Source organism: Cavia porcellus, unplaced genomic scaffold (assembly GCF_034190915.1).
Source record: "Cavia porcellus strain 051 isolate PalLab524CR breed Dunkin Hartley unplaced genomic scaffold, mCavPor4.1 scaffold_24, whole genome shotgun sequence".
Taxonomy (NCBI): domain Eukaryota; kingdom Metazoa; phylum Chordata; class Mammalia; order Rodentia; family Caviidae; genus Cavia; species Cavia porcellus.
In genome coordinates, this window is record NW_026947507.1 from 92,085 (window position 1) to 109,530 (window position 17,446).

The 17,446-nt window shown below is 42.7% G+C and overlaps 1 protein-coding gene across 8 annotated transcripts in view; it reads right to left on the reverse strand.

Annotated features, from left to right (window-relative positions):
• The window catches only part of Rbpms (RNA binding protein, mRNA processing factor), a 166,710-nt gene that overhangs the window by 22,148 nt on the left and 127,116 nt on the right, over nucleotides 1-17,446 (reverse strand). For 4 of the 8 annotated variants that reach the window (XR_010042521.1, XR_010042520.1, XR_010042522.1 and 1 more), the window contains exon 6: nucleotides 1,433-1,563. The exons of the other annotated variants lie outside the window; for them this stretch is intronic. Coding sequence is in view for 1 of the 4 variants with exons in the window: in XM_063234554.1 (XP_063090624.1) it covers nucleotides 1,433-1,563 (131 nt within the window). In the remaining 3 variants the exon portion in view is untranslated. The remainder of the gene's footprint in view (nucleotides 1-1,432; nucleotides 1,564-17,446) is intronic. 8 annotated transcript variants of the gene reach the window in all.

The following is a 17,446-nucleotide window of genomic DNA, read 5'->3' on the forward strand; positions in this document are numbered from 1 at the left end:
GATGTCTTGGCAGAAGATAGTCACAGGTTTACCTTTAGCTCTCTCTCTTGTTATCTGCCTGCTGGGAGGGTCCACAGCACTGACATGGGCAGAAGATGCCAAAGCAGCAAGGGAAAGGAAAGTGGAAGCTACAGCTAAGTGTCTACTTTATTTTTGGTGCGAAGTTCCCTCATCATCACCATCTTCACTTTTCTTTAAATGCATTATTTTTCTGTTTCTCTCTCCCAACAGCGGGTAATCAGTACTGGAGCCCAGGCTCCAAGGCCACTGGCCTCCATGAGCCTGGGTGTGCTGCAGAGTAGTTCCTGGAAGCCAGGTCACCAAATCAGGCAGAAAGCACTGGCAACTCGGCTGAGAGAACAGAGGGACACTCAGGCAACAATGTTCCTGCCCCAAGGTTTTTCCCTGACCTCCCAAGGGATGTTTCTAGTGTCTTAACACAGTGCTGGACAAAAACAAAGTGCTTTAGGTCAGAAGGAAGAGTTTCTGGGAAAATGTTAATTTTTTTCAGCCTTATAAAGAAACATTAAACAAAGTAAACCAAAATTCCGCCTATCCAACCCAACAATTTTTTTTAAAAGTAGGCTCAGTGATACATGAGCTAAGAAAGATGCATTTTTATATTTTTTTCTACTTATTTCCTATTCGTCACTCTCTGCAGGCCAAAGAATGAGTGGTTATTTCCGAAGGCAAATCTTAACAGTGGTTACTACTACTTATACTAAAAGCAATGCTCCAGGGAGAAAGGAAGTGTTAGTATACAGATAGTCATCACTGGGGAAAGACAAAGGAGTCTGTTTATGAAACTCAGGCTATTCTTAACTAAGAAAGTGAGTCAGAAGAGAAGCTGTACCTTGACCTGTAATTACATTCTAGACACTATATTGTATCTTTGCTCTGGAGTTCCTAAACATGGAGTAAGGAAAACTGCATCTTTCCTGTAATACAGGTCAGCACAGTACTCCTCCCGGAACTCCTCTGATCACTAAATCCTCATGGACTGTGCAAACACAGGTCTCTCCATACACAGAAACATACAGACCAACAAAACTCTAGTTTGAGCGCTCACCCCCCTCAGCAGCCCGTCCACATGACAAGAAATGCACATCTACGATCCAGGGATGCCCTCGAACTAGCTGAGAGCCAAGGAGTTAACCTCGCCTCAGTCCCTGGTGTGAGAGATGAGGGTGAGATCATTAAGGAAGACAGAGGTGTCACTGGGGCAAACATCAGGCAGTGGGTGGTATCATTGCTGCAGACGGTCCTCGTAAGTCCTGGAGGGGTGTCAGCTTGATGTAGAGGGGGTCATTCATTTCCTGAAGGTGGCTCTGTTAGCTGGATAGGTGTTAGTTGTATGGTGTGCTCTGGGAAACCAGGTCTGGAAGGACTGGTGGTGGAGTGAGTGAAGTCGTGGCCGATGGGTATAAATTACCTGAGCATGCAGTGAAGCGGGATAGGTGAAAGCAGGAGGAGGTAGAGCAGGCGCTAACTCCGCTGGGTACAGAGGGTACGGGGCCCACACTTCAGGGCTACTGGGGTAAAGTGCAGGCACTGTGAGCTCATCTGCAAGAAAAGAATAAGGGAAGAGTTAGTGGTTACCAAATAGTTGGTTTCATATCAGAAAACAAAATACCCAGTCACCCCTGAGTCCCAATCAATGTCAGAAGTCACATTATGCTCTTTCTTTTGAAAGACCTATTGGTTTCAGTTCTCCAAACTCTAAGTAAGGATATAAAACATACAAATAAACAAGGCAATAAGCATCTGCTGCCTGGCTGGTCTGCTGAGGTCTCAGGCCTGGGCTCCGCCTTGGACAGTGATGTTGGCCAATTATAGCCAGGGAACCCACGAGCAGTGGGAATTTTCTGCAAAGAACAGAAAATGTGATCCTCAGAGGAATGGAAGGGAGAGAGCGAGCCACCAGGAGCTATCCCATGAGAACCTTCCGCAGGGTCTGTGGGATCCCACAGACTAGAAGCGAAGATTTTCCTGTTTATTATTGCAGTTACTATTGGAAAGCCTGATCAAATATTTCCATTTAGCCCTCAAAAGTACAGGAACTAACACCAGGACATTTAAGAGGTTAAAACTTCAGATGTGAGAAGTGAAAGGAAGAGCCCAATTAAAGTTAAGCTCCAAGGGCTGGGGATAGAGCTCAGCAGCACAGCACCTGCCTGGCAAGCACAAGGCCCCAAGTTCGATTTCTGGTACCAAAACCAAAACAGTACAGTTAAGCTCCATGAAGACACAAACAACACTAACAGTTGCTGTTTGACTATATATTCAAGGGAAAAAAAGTAACCCACAATGTCAACTGTATGCGCTCAAGCTGTACAGCTCCAGATCCATGCAAGTTAAGTGCGGTTTGCCAGATAGAAGGGCAAGTATCTGGGCCTCCCCATGAATCCGGAAGCACCCAATTAAAAGTAATGGTGAGCACACGTGCACATTTCTCAGCAAAAGCAAAAATAACATCGGTCAATATTGTTAGGAATCTGGACCCTATGAAGCGGCAACTTCGATTTGTGCTTTTATCACCTGTCAAAATCTGAAATATCAAGCACATCAAGGAAGCTTTCCAGGCCTGCTGAGGGAGTCAGGAAAGAAGACTGGATAAAGCCATTAGTTACTGCCATTCAGGACTTTCCAGAAGTCTACAAAGCAAGTAGCCCAAGGTCAACAGAATCAACTGCAACTCTTCATTCCTCCAACAAGCCAGTCCAGCATGGATGTCTCCCTCATCCTGCCCACGCCCAGAAGCTTTATTTTCAGTAAAGGAAGAGGATGGACTAGAAATAGCAAGCTGCTTGGCTGGGTGTGATGTGGGGATCGTTCTATGGGAGTGGGGGTGAACCTGTGTCATGCATGTGTGTTGCAGCTGTCTATTATCCCCAACACTCTAAAAGGTTTGCTTTCATTGTATTCTACGGCCCAATCAGGAAGTAGCAGGGCCTGTGTATCAAGAGGGCAAGGGGTAGGTGGGGGTTAGCACAGCAACCTGCATGGCAAAAGCCTCTCACAAAGTGGTGGTAGTGGGAACCAAGAACCACACTTTGCCCACTGAGAGGGCAGTTGTACATTTCCAGCCCTAACATGATACCAGCAATACAGCTTAATATACTGTGGCTGGCTGCTCTCCCTCCTCCTCAACAAGGCAGTTAAAGCATCCTGAGGACCTGAGGATGTGAATACAGATTGCTTCTATATTGAAACTGGAGAGACCAAACCATGAGTGGACTCTCAGTTCTTACTGGGGCAGGAAACATGAGGAACAAAAACTTCTTCAAAACAATCAGATCCACGCCACACTTTAGGTTCTAAGGTATGCAGCTGTTTGTAACTCACAGCTCAGGAAACCCCTCAGAGGGGCTGAAAGACAGCTTCACAGCCCCTGTTTCCTGCTGGGATGTGGCCATATGCTTTCCATTAGAGCAACTCTTGTGGGAGTGCAGCTAGTGGACACTAGCTGCTGCCAGGACCAGGGCCTTGGATTTTAAACAAACAACGACTCTCAGCAATAGCAAGCTATTATTGTTGTTGTTATTGTTATTCTAGCTACTAGGCTATTTTAAGACATTCTGAGGCTCTTACAAAAAAGTCAAGAGAATCTCAGGTTTTGGTACACACATCTCTAGCCCATGTGTGCCTGGCCCCTCCGTCACAGGTGATAAACCAAAATGACACAACTGGTGAAGACCAGGACAGCAGGCATGTTCAGCCCACAGTCTGGTATCAGTCCTGCCTCGGCTTCCTAGCAACAAGTGGCTAACCTGGGGGTGGGGTGCTTCATCTGATAAGGGGGCCAGGAAGTGCTGCCTTCAGAAAGTCTGAAAAATGAAGAACATGTCTTTTAAGGTATTTGGTTGTTCTAAAGAGAAATACTGAAGATAAGGTGGAATCAGGTTTCAATCTTGGTCTGACTGGTAGAATTTATTATTTCCAGACCATTTGACATTCTTATCTGAAGTATTACTTCCCATTAGGTCCATACTAATGCTCCAGTACAATCTGCTAGCTAACATTTGCAGAAAAACCTAGCCCAGCAGAATAGAATGCCAGCTGCTTTGAATCTCTTAAACTCAAAGCTGCAGAACGGTGGCATAGTAGTGAATAAAGCAGAGGCCTAAATGAGACGAAGGTGACTGACACTTGATGAACCCCTGGTTACATTACATCCCTCTCTTCTTTCCTCCCTCATGAAGGAATCTGTGGTTAAGGTGAATGTCAGAAAGTGCACAGCCAGGTGAGGATTACCCTGTGAAACACCAGTTCTCAGAGAGGCCTGCGTTTAGGCTTGAGGCTTAGAACTCTCCTAAACATATGTAGAGAAAAAGCCAGGAGGCAAAATGAGCCTTCTGCATATGGACACCCTTTTGGCCCACTGATGTGTCTTGGGAAAATGAAAAGCTAAGAAGTTGCCTTTCCACAAGCCAAGTACTTCACAGGGAGCAGCCACCCAAATGAAGGGAGGCTGGGCTCTAATGGGGTTCACTTGTTGCACTCACCACCCATCTTGCTCAAGCTTCCTTACAGGGCAGGACCTGCTGCCCAAGGCCCAGAGGGTAGAATGGGGATCAGTTCAGGGGGAGGGAGGATACTTCTCTGCACAAAAGAGGCTGTAGACCACCCAGGGTGGCCCAAGTTGCAGCTTGCAGAGAAGGGGAGACCAGGAGGCCAAGGACCTTTTGTGAAAGCTAATTCCACCCTCAGAGAAGCAGGGTAATCCTCTCCCTGAGCCAGATCTCCCTCCAGCCTTGGCCTTTTGCACTTTTAGAGGGTAATGCTGTTGAGGGCTCACAATATACATCTGAATAGGCCTATTTCTCAGGCAGCAAATATGTAACCAGGAGAGTTAAAAGGATTCTAACAAGGGCTGGAACTTTCAACTCTAGCCCCAATCCTTCTGAAAGAAAAGGACTGCAGCCCAAGGAAAGTTTGTGCCTAAACAGGTTTGGGAAACCATCTCATCTGCCTTTTCATTTAGAGGAGGAAGGAGAAACTTAAAGGGGAAGCTTCCAGTCTAAGGTCTTAATAGAGAGAAATAAGGGAAGCCTTTAACTGACTTAAGATCCAGAAACTTTAAATCAGTATTTATTTTGCCTCCTGGATACTTTTACTTGGAAACATTCCACAGCAACCCCACACTCAATAAACTCCCTCCAAGAGCCTGCCTTCTACATTTCAAATACAAAGATGTCACCTTTCCCCAGGTGCCAAAAGCAGAGACCTTGTAGTACCCTCAGTCTCTCTGACAGTCCCTCTTTCACCAGCATCCAGCTGAAATGACATTATCATCCACTAACCCTAACCCTAACCCTAATCCACTCTGATGTTAACCACTGAGGTTGGACTACTGGAAAGGCCTACTCCTGTCCTCCACCTTGAAAACTAAAACATACAGAATTAACCTCAGCACCAAGAATCAACCAACCAACTAACGAACCAGTCCTAACTCAGTCATGCCAGGCTCCCTTTTAAATCTATCCTGTGAGGAGCCCTCACTAACCTCACCACAGTGTCTTAACTCCACATAGCCTGGCCTTGCCCTGCTGTCTTCTGGCTTTCTCCATGGGCTAGGATCACCATTTGCATTGCTTGACCACACCTGTTTCTCTCCCACTTGTAGGTCTCCCACATACTGCTTCTCTTGCCAGGGACATTCTGCCCTCCAGTCACCTATTCAGGACTCCATTTGGATGCCACTTTCTTGAGGGCCTTTACCTTTCCCCAGTGTGTCCTGCCGCCTCTACACTCCCTGCACCACTGTGGTAACCTCCTGGATGCTAGGCTCTTCTGCCTGCTTACCCAGTGAATTACATTCCATGCTGCCTTCAAAGGTAGAAAAGATCAAACTGCCGGTCAAGTTATTTCCTTGGGAGAGAAATGTGCACATAAGGGCACTGGGATGTAAAATCTCACAGTTCACTTTACAGTGTGTGTCTGAACTGCCAGGGCGCCCAAGTGTTCTGTCTCATAGTTCAGAGCTACCTCGGTACTCCCACTGCAGGTGCTGATGATTGGGGTCCAACATGTAGATGGTCTTTATCTCTAGCTTGCTGTCTACTAAGTTTATTACAACAGCTCAGAAACTGAGCATAAACAGAGGGCTTGTCTGGTAGGTGAACAACAACAGCTAGAAAAAATAACAGCTATGACCCAGAAAGGCCCAACATAAATGAAAAATTTCACTTCATACTAAAAACATTTTTGTGAAACAAGAAAAATCAATCCAGGATTCGCCTAGCAATCTCCTTCTACTCACATACCTCCCAGCAAGTAGCTGGTCCATTCTTGTTAAGTAAACCCTTCAGTGTTCAGGCTGGTGAGGCCCCCTCGAAGGACTCACCTATCAAAACAAGCTCCTCTGAGGATAGGGTGGAAGCTAAGTCCTGGGATGGCTCCCAGGGCCCAGGGCAGTGCACACTGGCTCCCAGTCTCCCCAAATTCACATTCACCTGGGCACCCATAACATGAGTTTGGTTGGAGAAAGGGTCTTTGTAGATGTATCTGTTTAGGGGTCTTAATATGACGGAAGCAGATACTGGAATGATGTGCCTACAAGCCAAGGAATGCCAACAGCCATCAGAGTTAGGAGAGAGGCTCAGACAGAGTACTGTTTCCCTTCCAGGGCAGTCAACAATGCCAATCTCTATCTAGTTTTCAGACTGTTTTCAATCTGCTCCCTGCAGCGTTTTTCTCCTAATGCCCTTTCCTGGAGCAGCTGCTTGAGGCTGCCCAAAGCAAGCACACAAAGCCAGTTTGACAAAGAAATCGCAAAAGCCTGTTAGGCTTGATTTGCTTGGCCCAAGGTCTCCTCTTCTGCACACATTGACTTTTTGTTGTCCTCTTTCCAGTCCCACTGCTTTCTTCCTGGCTTGCCGGTCCCTTCCAAGGAACTCTTCAAAGCAATCATGGTTTTAAAGCATCTGATTCCTCATCTGAGAGGTGAAGGGAATCCACAGCATGCACAGGAAGGGAGTGTACCCCACAGAGATGTAGGTTAATGCTTTTATCTATTCTTGGTCATTGTGTTGGGAGATTTTCATTCCTCTTCTTTTGGTGGCCTATAGCTACAGGGATGACAGTTATTAGTGTCCCCAAGCAAGTCCATTTCCAACTTCATACCCTTGGGACCCCTTCCTCATTGCCTAAGTAGTGCAACAGTACTGGGTGTCTCAGGGATGCTATGCTTCCATAAAGTGCCCTGGCTGTAGCGACATGAACAGCACCAGAACCTGTGCTCAGCTCCCCTCTGTTGGAGACCTTGGTCGGCCTCACAAAGGCTTTACCTTGCTCTGTCACACTCACTCCCTACACTGGCATGAAGCAGGCACTCTCAAAAATACCTCCTGAAGGTGTGTTCTCTCTCCTTTACACAATACGGCCCTTATCCCTTTTTCTAGTCCAAAAATTTACTGGCCAAGTACATCTTTTGCTTCTATTGTTACCCCAACAGCCTTTTCCATCTATGAAAAGTACAAAGGGATCCTAACATTGGACATGAGAGTGGCTATTGTGCATTGTTCTTTGGAACTATTTGCAGAGTGAATGGTAGTGAATAGAGTACTCACACATTCACAGGCTCTTACCTGTTTCATCTCTAAAATGTCCTTGTGAGGTAGCACTGTCAATTATGTCAGAGCTGACATAGGAACTGGTAACCAAGGACTTAGCACGATACTACGGGATGGCGCATAGCTATGGAGTCCAGGCCCTGCGCTGTAATGCAGGCTGAATCCACTTGGGTGGTTTGGTCTCACCTCATCAACCAATACCTTCCCTCAAGCCATGAGGCTTAATTTCTAAACCAAGTTAGAAAAGACAGACCAGACCTTTAACCACCATCATCACCAGAAAAGCAATTACTTCAAGATGAACAAGTAGTGTAAGAGTTACCTGAGAAAACGATGCATTCCTGATTTCTTCTAGCAGGCCATGGTGATATCTAAGTTAGTATTTCTTTTAGAGCTATAATAAAGGCATCATCTATGAGGCAATTTTGACACAAATTCTATAAAATCTAGTTGAGAGATGTTCTATGCATAGAACCAAGCAATAAAGGAAAAAAAAAACAAATGAAAAAGTGCAAGTGTGGATCACAGGGACGCATGAAAATGTCAATGCTTTACTAACAGGATTAGAAAGTGTAGAAAGGAAAGAAAAGACATTTCTTGTAACATTTAAAGAAATGGTGTTCCCACAAAATTTTCAAGTCATTCATCTCTGGCATATGGGAGAGACCAAGTTACCATTTTAATAAAATTGCTGTTTGTGTACTTCATTAGTGTTTAATAAGTGATCACCCACAATACAATTTCACTCAGCTCTAAGGTCGGGGAGTTCCAGGCCTGTGTATGTGCTGTTTCCTGCATCTCCAACACCTGGGGTGATGTGTGTCACCCAGTATACATTCCTAATTGTCTACAAGTGCCATGCTAGGCATAAAATTATAAGTCCATTTCTTCTTGAAATAAATTCTTACAGTGGAATTACTGTCTAAGGTACAAGCATTTTTAGGGACCTCAATATATCATGATACACTGAAATGCTGTTTCAGTGTACAGGTGCAAAAGAATATTTGTTTTTACCACTTCTAATATGATAACACTTAGAAAAGACCAAGAAAACTATACTAACAACTGTATTAGCAAAAAAAATCTCTCTATTTAAATTCGTATTTTTATTATTAGGGTATTCATTTTGGGGAATACCCTTTTATCAGTTCCCCCTCCTCAGTCCCATTATCTGACTGTACATTTCTTTGATAGCTAATGAAACTGAACCAGTGAACTCGTAGTTGCTTGGCTGGAACAGTGCTCCTGGCAAGTCTTTAGGAAGGCACACTACTCTCTTGAAAATCCCCGATATGCAGGTCTGTCCTCACAGCTCCCGTTATAGTTTGTGTGCCCTGACCATGACACTGGCCACTTCCACTCTTTCCACATCGTCCTCCTTCAACTAGATTAACCTGCTATCCCTAGCACCTTGTCTGCCACGTAAATGATACTCAACACTTAGGTACATTTAACAGACATTACCAGGAATGACAGCAAGTAACCCGGAGAACTATATATAACATACAATGAGCGACAGCAAGTAACCCAGAGAACTATATATAACAAAATGATCTACAGTTTAGCAAAGTTGCTTGATGTTTTAGAATATATTGGCTTCAATGTGTAAAGGTCCTATTTTCGATTCAAAGAAGGAACTCCCTCCACCCCCAGGCTTGAACATGGGATTCAACTTCAGGTCTTTGCAATGTGCTGTATCTCCAGAGCTTTATTTTGAGACACTAAGTTGGCAAGGGTGGGCTTTGAACTTGCGATCCTCTTACTTCTGCTTCCCAGACTGCTGGCAATTATAGGGATATGTCACCATGCCAGGCTGAAACTTCTAATAACTTGTCAGTTTTCAGGGTTTTAAATAAAATTACCAGTTTTATAGCAACTGACATTGATGAAACAAACTCATGAATTAGAATTCCAGAATATACTGCAGCATACAAATCACAGAAACCCAGACACGAGAGTATAGTGGTTGCCAGCCATGTGAGCAACTCCTTTTCAAAAGGTACCCAGTGCTGGCTCACTGTGCACTTCTCTCCCTGCAGCTCTGCAGCAATTCTCCATCAAAGCTCACAGGCTGGCTGCAGGCTACTTGCCCTAAGTTGGTCCATACAGAAGGTCAAGAACATGCACAAATCTCCGGCTGTACTTATCCTGGCTGTTCAGACTGAGGAAGCAAAGGTGAGAGGGGTAGGTGGGCCGCACCGGCAAGCTGTTACCCACTCCTGCTCTTTCTCTGGTCCTCGCTTAAGTCCTATCAACTCTAGTCTCTAGTCTACTGTTCTGAAAACAATCCTGAGTATATGTGAATGGCCATGGCAAAAAGTTGCATGCATGCTTCACAAAACTCAAGAAACCAACACATTTTTGTATATACAACAAAAAAATAGGTACAATCTTTTGGTAACCTTCTGCATCCCAAAAAGAACTTCCTATCACGGAGGAAAGCAGACTACAGACTAAAAATTATCAATCTTAAATAGATGGCAATAATACATTGGAATGAAATATCATCTCTACAAATGTCATTGCCTTTACCTTTCCCATTTCCTAAAATATAATTCATACTCCAAATTTTAAATTAAAAATGCAATTAGAAAGTTGAGCGAATCAATAAAAAATACAGAGCAAATTGGGAGCATCAGTTATCATCTTGAGTTCTAGATGGTCTGAGCTCTCTACCCCAACACACCACGTTCTGCTCAGCAGTAGCAGGGTATCTCCTTCTCCACCTGCCAGGATGCAGGGCACTGAGATGCATCTGACTGCAGCCAGAGAATACACTGTGGCCACAAGGTCCACTGAGGCAGGAGTACAGCTGTTGCATCAATCCTGTGGTCAGTGTCAAAAGCTCCATGCATGAAAATCAATGTGGTTTTCTCCAACTACTCTTACCCTCACCTCTGCAGATTACTCAAAGAAGATACAAAGTACTCACATTTAACCTCATAGTGTGAAATAAAGTCTGATCATCACCATCACTGCCCTCAAGAGGGTATCTGTCCCTCTCTTGTCTTCTACATGATGGCAGCTGTCTGTAATACCAGTACTTTGGGAGGCTAAAGTAGAAGAATCCCAAGTTTGAGCCAGAGTTAGGTAACTTAGTGATTGACACTCTGTCTCAAAAACAAAAAAACTCAGTCAGATTCAATCTCAAAACAAAAACTCTGAAAGAGAGACTGTTAGCTCGATGCAAAGGTTAAATCTTTAGTATCCCACCTCTATCCCCCAAAAGAGTAGGAGAAACAACACTGATATGTTCATGATTAGAGAACATGATTAGAAAATTTTAAGGTATATCCATTTAATGAGCTTCTACAAAACTGAGGCCAACCTTTTTATACTTATTTGAAGGATATCTAGAACACTGAGAAATGAAGAGGGGGCTGGAAAGCAATAGTTTAAAGACTAAATGTCATTTTAAATTATGTTTCTGACTTGGAGCCACTGATCATGGACTGAACCCCTGAACCAAGAGCCAAATGAAGCCTCTTTTCCTTCAAGTTCTGGGTGGTGAGTTTCACCTCACAATGGTAAGTAAACAGACTACTACTGCTAGTTTACCTTTCTGTCATTGTTTTGTATACTGAGCCTTTGTTTCGTGATTATGTAACAACTTCTATATGGGATGTCTTTTTTGGTGTCTCTTAGATTAAAAAACAAACTATGTTAATATGTTCTTAGCAACAAGAATACGTATTTTGCACTTAGGTATTATCAAATCCTTTACACAACTAATGCCTCATTTAACCTACTCTAAGTCTTGAGCTAAGGTACTAGTCTTCTCACATTCTGGATGAAGAATTCAGTTTTGCAGAGCTTTAGTGATGTACAACAGCTCAGAAAGGAAGATAAAAGGATGCAGATCTCAAGAACCTGCTTTTTAGAGCCTAATTTTCTGTGAAGGCACTGCTACTTATGAACTGTTCATTTTCTATAGTTTCTTAAAGTTAGAATGCAAGTTGTATTCCCATTATTTTATGTATTTGAAACAATTTAGTTTGGTTTTGGCAGAATAGCAAAAGTGATACAGACAGTAAAAATCATGGTTATTTAGCTGTGAAAACCAATTTCATAGCATAGTTGGGGTTTGCGGCATGTGCCTGGAATCGCAGAACTGTGGAAGGCTGACACAGGGGGGTGAGAAGGTAATCTCTATCGCAGGCAACTTAGCGACTAAGTGAGATCCTGTTCTCAAAAATAAAATACAGAAAAGGCTGGGGCTACAGCTTAATGTAAAAGACCTAGTTCTATCCCCAGTACTCCAAACACGCACATTGCACCTCTTTTATCCTTGTATGAGTATGGACTGCTTGCTTGTCAGTCTCCAAGCCTCAGCAGAACCCTGCTGATCGTTAAGACCACTTAACATCTCCCAGTGCTGAGATGTTTCAATCACTTACATGTGAAAAGTTTCTGTTTCAACTACTGAGAAGCTCTCAGAAGATCAGAAATGGTCTCATCACAGGTTACAAAGTTGCTAGTATGCAGACCTCTCAGGAAAGGGGCTCCTAATTCCATCTCCTACAGATTCTCTTTTTGGATTCGCTGTTTTATAATCTAGTAAACACCCATTCTTTATTCTTCCAGTCCTTGTTCAGGGCAGGATGATGAGCCACAGAACATGCTGGCTCCTGATGAACTGGATGTACCCTGCTGACCCCAAGTAGGGTGGGGACAAGAAAATACTTGGAAATACACCTTCTTGGAAACTGAACTCTGTATGATTTTCACAGTGACAGGTTACTAGGAAAATGTGATATGATGCGAAAAATGTCTGAAGAGCTGTAAATTCAGAGCCAGCAAATGGTCATTGGAAAGGGTATGGACAAGGGCCCAAATGATCTTTCGGTGTCAGACCTAGATGTGAGCTGTGTACAATGCATGGCACTGAAAATTCAAACCAGCATTTCCCTCCCTAAAGTCCTTTGGTTCCTGGCTGTTGAAACACAGACAACTCACCTAACCTCTCTGAGCTTTTCATCTTAGGTAACAAAAAAAAAAAAAAAAAAGATCACATAGGTTTACTATATAAATGAAATGACAGTGGGATGTATTTATTAAATTAAACTAGATGAGAGGATATATATATACTGTTAGATACAACAATAACAATGTAAGACACAATCTGCAGGATAAACGTAACACTGTGTGTGTGCAACCTATCCCCTGCAGGAGGGATCCCTCCATTGATCAGATTATCTGAGCCTTATCTGCTGGGAAAGGAAGGCCCTCAGCTACTTTTGGCATTTAACTCAGCTTCTGCTTCATTCATGTTGTTACCTCTTTTTTAACAGGATAAGCTGATAATTACTACTAAGATAGAGCTTTATTGACTGCATGGGTTTTCTTCCTGTAAGCAGAATTCCTTTAAAAAGAAGGCCACTTGGCCTCCAGCTTTGCCAGAGGAAATCAGACCCACCCAAGAGGTCCATTTTGTTAAACAACTGCTAGAAAGCTGCTGGCGCCTCTGGTCTACACTTCCTTTAGCACCTGCCCTGGCCTCCTGTCAGGAGAAGCCCTGCCTCCCTGGCCTGTAGGCTCCTTTTCTACTCCATCTCTAGGCCTTATAAAAATCAGAGATTTCACCAGAAGTTTAAGAACCTAAACAAAAGCCCAGATTTCAATTATGCAGGAGTTAAGAGAAATACTGTTGAGGTTTTAGTAACATAAACAGCAAAAGCTTGGCAAGTGCTCACATAATAAATAGAGCCCCGCTTCCACTCACCCATTCCTGAGGACTGGGCTCTTTCCTGGGAAGCGAGAGGTTTAGGAAAATGGAGCACCCTAACCTGATCAGAGACACCGAAATACAAGGAGACTTGAGCAGGTTAGGCTACGTGAGTATTCCAGGGACTGCTAAGTATTCCAGCTCCTTCAGATCACTGGTTTGGGATGAAAAGATGACTGTCTTATTCTGAAAGGTGACTTCATCACATGGAACCCTTTTCTGGTTTCACTCTCACACAAAGCCAGGGAGACTGGGGACAGAAAATCAACAGGAAGCCTGATTAGTTTTGTTAGGACTTCTGAGATTTGGGGGGAACCACAGGAACAAAAGAGTTTCTGAAGTTTCAACTCCTCAAACCTAGGCACTAAGTGCTACTACATACAACAGAAGTATCTCAATATGGCAAGGGTTCCTACAAAGCTAACTGACACCTGGTTGCCATTAAGAAGACAGCCTTGCACTTAAAAAATGGGGAGGGAAGGGCAAAGGATATAGCTAGCTCAGCTGCACAGCACCTGCCTGGCAAGTGCAAAGTCTTGAGTTCCATCCCCAGTACCACACACATGCACATGCACACGCACAGGGTTGGAGACGCCTTGCTTCAAATGTAGAGGCTGAATTATAAACTACAAAATGGCATATACTATTGCCACCGAATATGGTGATATAAAAGACCTATATTTACAAATGTAGAAAGACATGTATAAAAAGTATAAAGCAAAAGGCATTATACAACAGTATGTATTATATAATCCTATTAATACACACACAAGTTTGCATGAGGAAGTAGCATAATGTTCTGATAGGCAGGTCTAGCGTTTAGTCCCCTGGCCTGCCATTCATAAGCTGTGTAACCTTGGGTTATGCTAACTTAGCTCAAGCCAAATTTCCTCATCAGAGGAGGAGGGAATACAAAATAAAAACAGTAAGAGTAGTAGTATTTGTTTTCACAATACTATTATTTCAGTCTCTTTTGCTTTTGGGACGAGGTCTTGCCTTACATTGCCAGCTGGTCTTAAACTTGCTATGTAGCTAGCCTTGAATTCACACTCTTCCTGCCTCAGCCTCCCAAGAGCTGAAATTACAGGTGTGTGGCATTGTGCCTATATGTTTTTACAGAGGATTTCAAAATACTTAACTGAGATGGGTAACATTTACATATCCATTTATATTACAATTATGTCTTTTTTTTTTTTTTTGCTCAGGGACCATGCACCATAGATTCCTTGGTGGCCCTGGTCAATGTCTTCATCTCCGTATGAAGCTGTGCTTCCTGCTTTAAAATCACTGTTAATGTAAAGGGAAATATTGACCATGCTATTTCACAACTAGAATTGTATGATAAAAAAATGGTCAAAATTGCTTCCTGTTCAGACTGTCTTTGCACTAAGGAAATAATCCTCACTTGTGTTGCAGTGTAAGTGTGAGACAGTCCTTAACGGCATCCACTTTCACCGAGCCTGAGGCTGCTCCTCCTGGACCTTTAGAACCAAGGAGAGAAGAGGTCTCCAAAAACCACCTGAATCAAAACCTCGCCCACTATCAGAGTCTGAGGCTCTCCTTACTTGCCCTTAGCATCTTGAGGGTGGAGCTGCTAGGCCAGCCCTTTACCCATGTGTAGCCGACTTGGTTCAAGCTTTTCAAGGACCATGTGTCTTGTAGAAAGTAAATGGGGAATTCAGAACTACCCGTGTTTACGTGTCTTTTTCTCTTTGTGCAGCCACAAAGAATTCTAATTCTTTGATTATTGTTTTAATTTTCTGTGTGACAATGCAGCTAGAATCAATCATAACTTCTGTTTCTAGAGACATGTTTTGCTAAGGATGATAGATTCAACCTGGGAAAGCTCTCAATCTTACGTTTTTTTGCACCTGAGATGGTTAGGATTTGGTTCTCGTGCCATACATGGAGTCACTCTTGTGTCGCTTCTCCACTGCCTTGGCCCTGAGAAATAACAGTATGTAGTAGTATTTAATCCTAGGTAATTCAGTTCTCCACAGCTTCTTAATTTAGGGACAAATTTCTAGAATGATAAATTTTCCCTCCTTTGGGCTCTTTCAGAGCAAAGCAGATTTTCACTTTACCTCTGGGTTATATGCAAAGTCAAGTCTATATGTAATCCTGTAACTCTCAAAAATAGATGTACAAGTTTTAGTCTAAGTTTATCAGCCTTTTAGGTCTTGCATGTGGCTATCAAAACTGCAGTTTGAATATTCCAATCAGATTGATATAGGGGATGAAATCCCCAACCTACTATATGTCCGGTACAAGCTTGGGTTCTCTAAAACCAAAGAATGAATTTTAGGAAGAACAGGGTTAAGAGTAGAAATATTCATTGAGAGAAAAAAAAGCTTCTGTCTGTGAGAGAGACAGAAGCAGTCCTGAGTGGGCTGCCCTACATTAATGTCCCAATAGTGGCTTTCACATGCTCTTTCTCTACCACTATAACAAAACCAAAAGGAACAGACTATGAAGACTGGAGGTTTCCTTGATTTTATACTTGTAAAATGATAAGCCGGGCGTGGTGGCTCATGCCTGTAATCCCAGCACTCAGAAGGCTGAGGCAGGAGGATGCTTTCGAGTTCGAGACCAGCCTGGGCTACAAAGTGAGCTCAAGGCCAGCCTGAACTGCACAGCGCGGGACCCTGTCTCAAAAAATGAAAAAAAAAAATTCATCAGTTAAAAAAACACATAAGAGAAAAATATCTAAATCTGAGGCAAAGAACTCAATAATAATTAAAGTATTATTTATCTCAACCATCAAGAACAGTATTACTGCTTTAGTGGTGGAGACCAAGGAATCCAGCATCAGAGAGGTTGATACTCTGACTCGGGTCTCCTAACTCACTCATGTGAGACAGCCCTGTATCTCAAAGCTCAGGTTTACCTGATATGACCAGAAATTCTATGAAATGCCAGGGAAACAACAGAGTTCTCTTAAATATGTTTCCTGGTTTGTAGTCAGAACATTCCAACATAGGGTAGTCAGAAGATGGAAACAACAAATGAATGGATAAACAAAATGTGACTTATCTATTCAATGGGTTATGATTCAAACATCCTAATGAATGAAGTTCTCTGACACATGACAGAACGCTGAATTGTGAACACATTATTTTAAGTGAAACCCAAGTACAAAGAATCAAATGCTGTATGAAAAATCTACCACTGATATATCAAAGTAGATTAGAATTACACCTATACCAGAAGCTGTGGCATAGACAGAATAGGGAGCTACTATTTAATTGGTAGATTTGCACTGATTAAAAATATTATACATAAATCATGGCTGTAATGCACTGTGAATGTATACTTAGAACAGTAAGTTTTATGTCACATTTTTCACAATTAAAAATATTAGCAAAATACCAAAAGTCATTATATACCTCGAGTAAATTACATGGAATGTGAACTATACAGTCTCTCAATAAACATGTTAAAACAAAACAAAACCCCAAAAAAACACTCTGGATTCTGGGATCTGAGACTTGGTTTGCACCCTTTATGGATTCTTACCAAATATGGCCATCACATCTTTAAATTCTTTATTGGTTCTTTATTTGTAAAATGACAATAACTATAATGTGCAATATACAAGAGTGATAGAAATATGTAGTAAATGTGATGTTTTCTTAAATTGGTAGAGAAGACACAATGCCACTAATTTCCCCTCAAAATTCTCCCCTAACAAGCTGAACACATTTATTGTATTCTTTCACCGAAGTTCTCCAAATCCATTTTTGTTTGTTTTTTACAAGGAATCATTAAAAAAATATGGTGAATGCTATTGCTAAGAGCCATCCAGTGGCAAAGCACACTTATAAAAACACTATGAACCATTCTCGTCCACCTTATTCACCAGATCCAGCACTATGCTACTTTTGCCTCTTCTACAAAGTCAAAAAGATCATGAAAAGGTAAACGTTTTGAATCTTAGGGAACTAAGGAAGCCTAAGTTAATTAGAAATATTATAGGCAGTGAGACAGGGCTAGGTCCTCAAAGGAGCCAGTGTGGAAGCCCAGCCCAGATACCTTCCAACTGTGGGGGAGACAGACACCTCCTGCTGTGGGCCAGCTCTCAAGACAAGATCAAACAAATGTATCCACATCCTAAGGACTGATATTCTAAATAGTTCCCTATCACCCT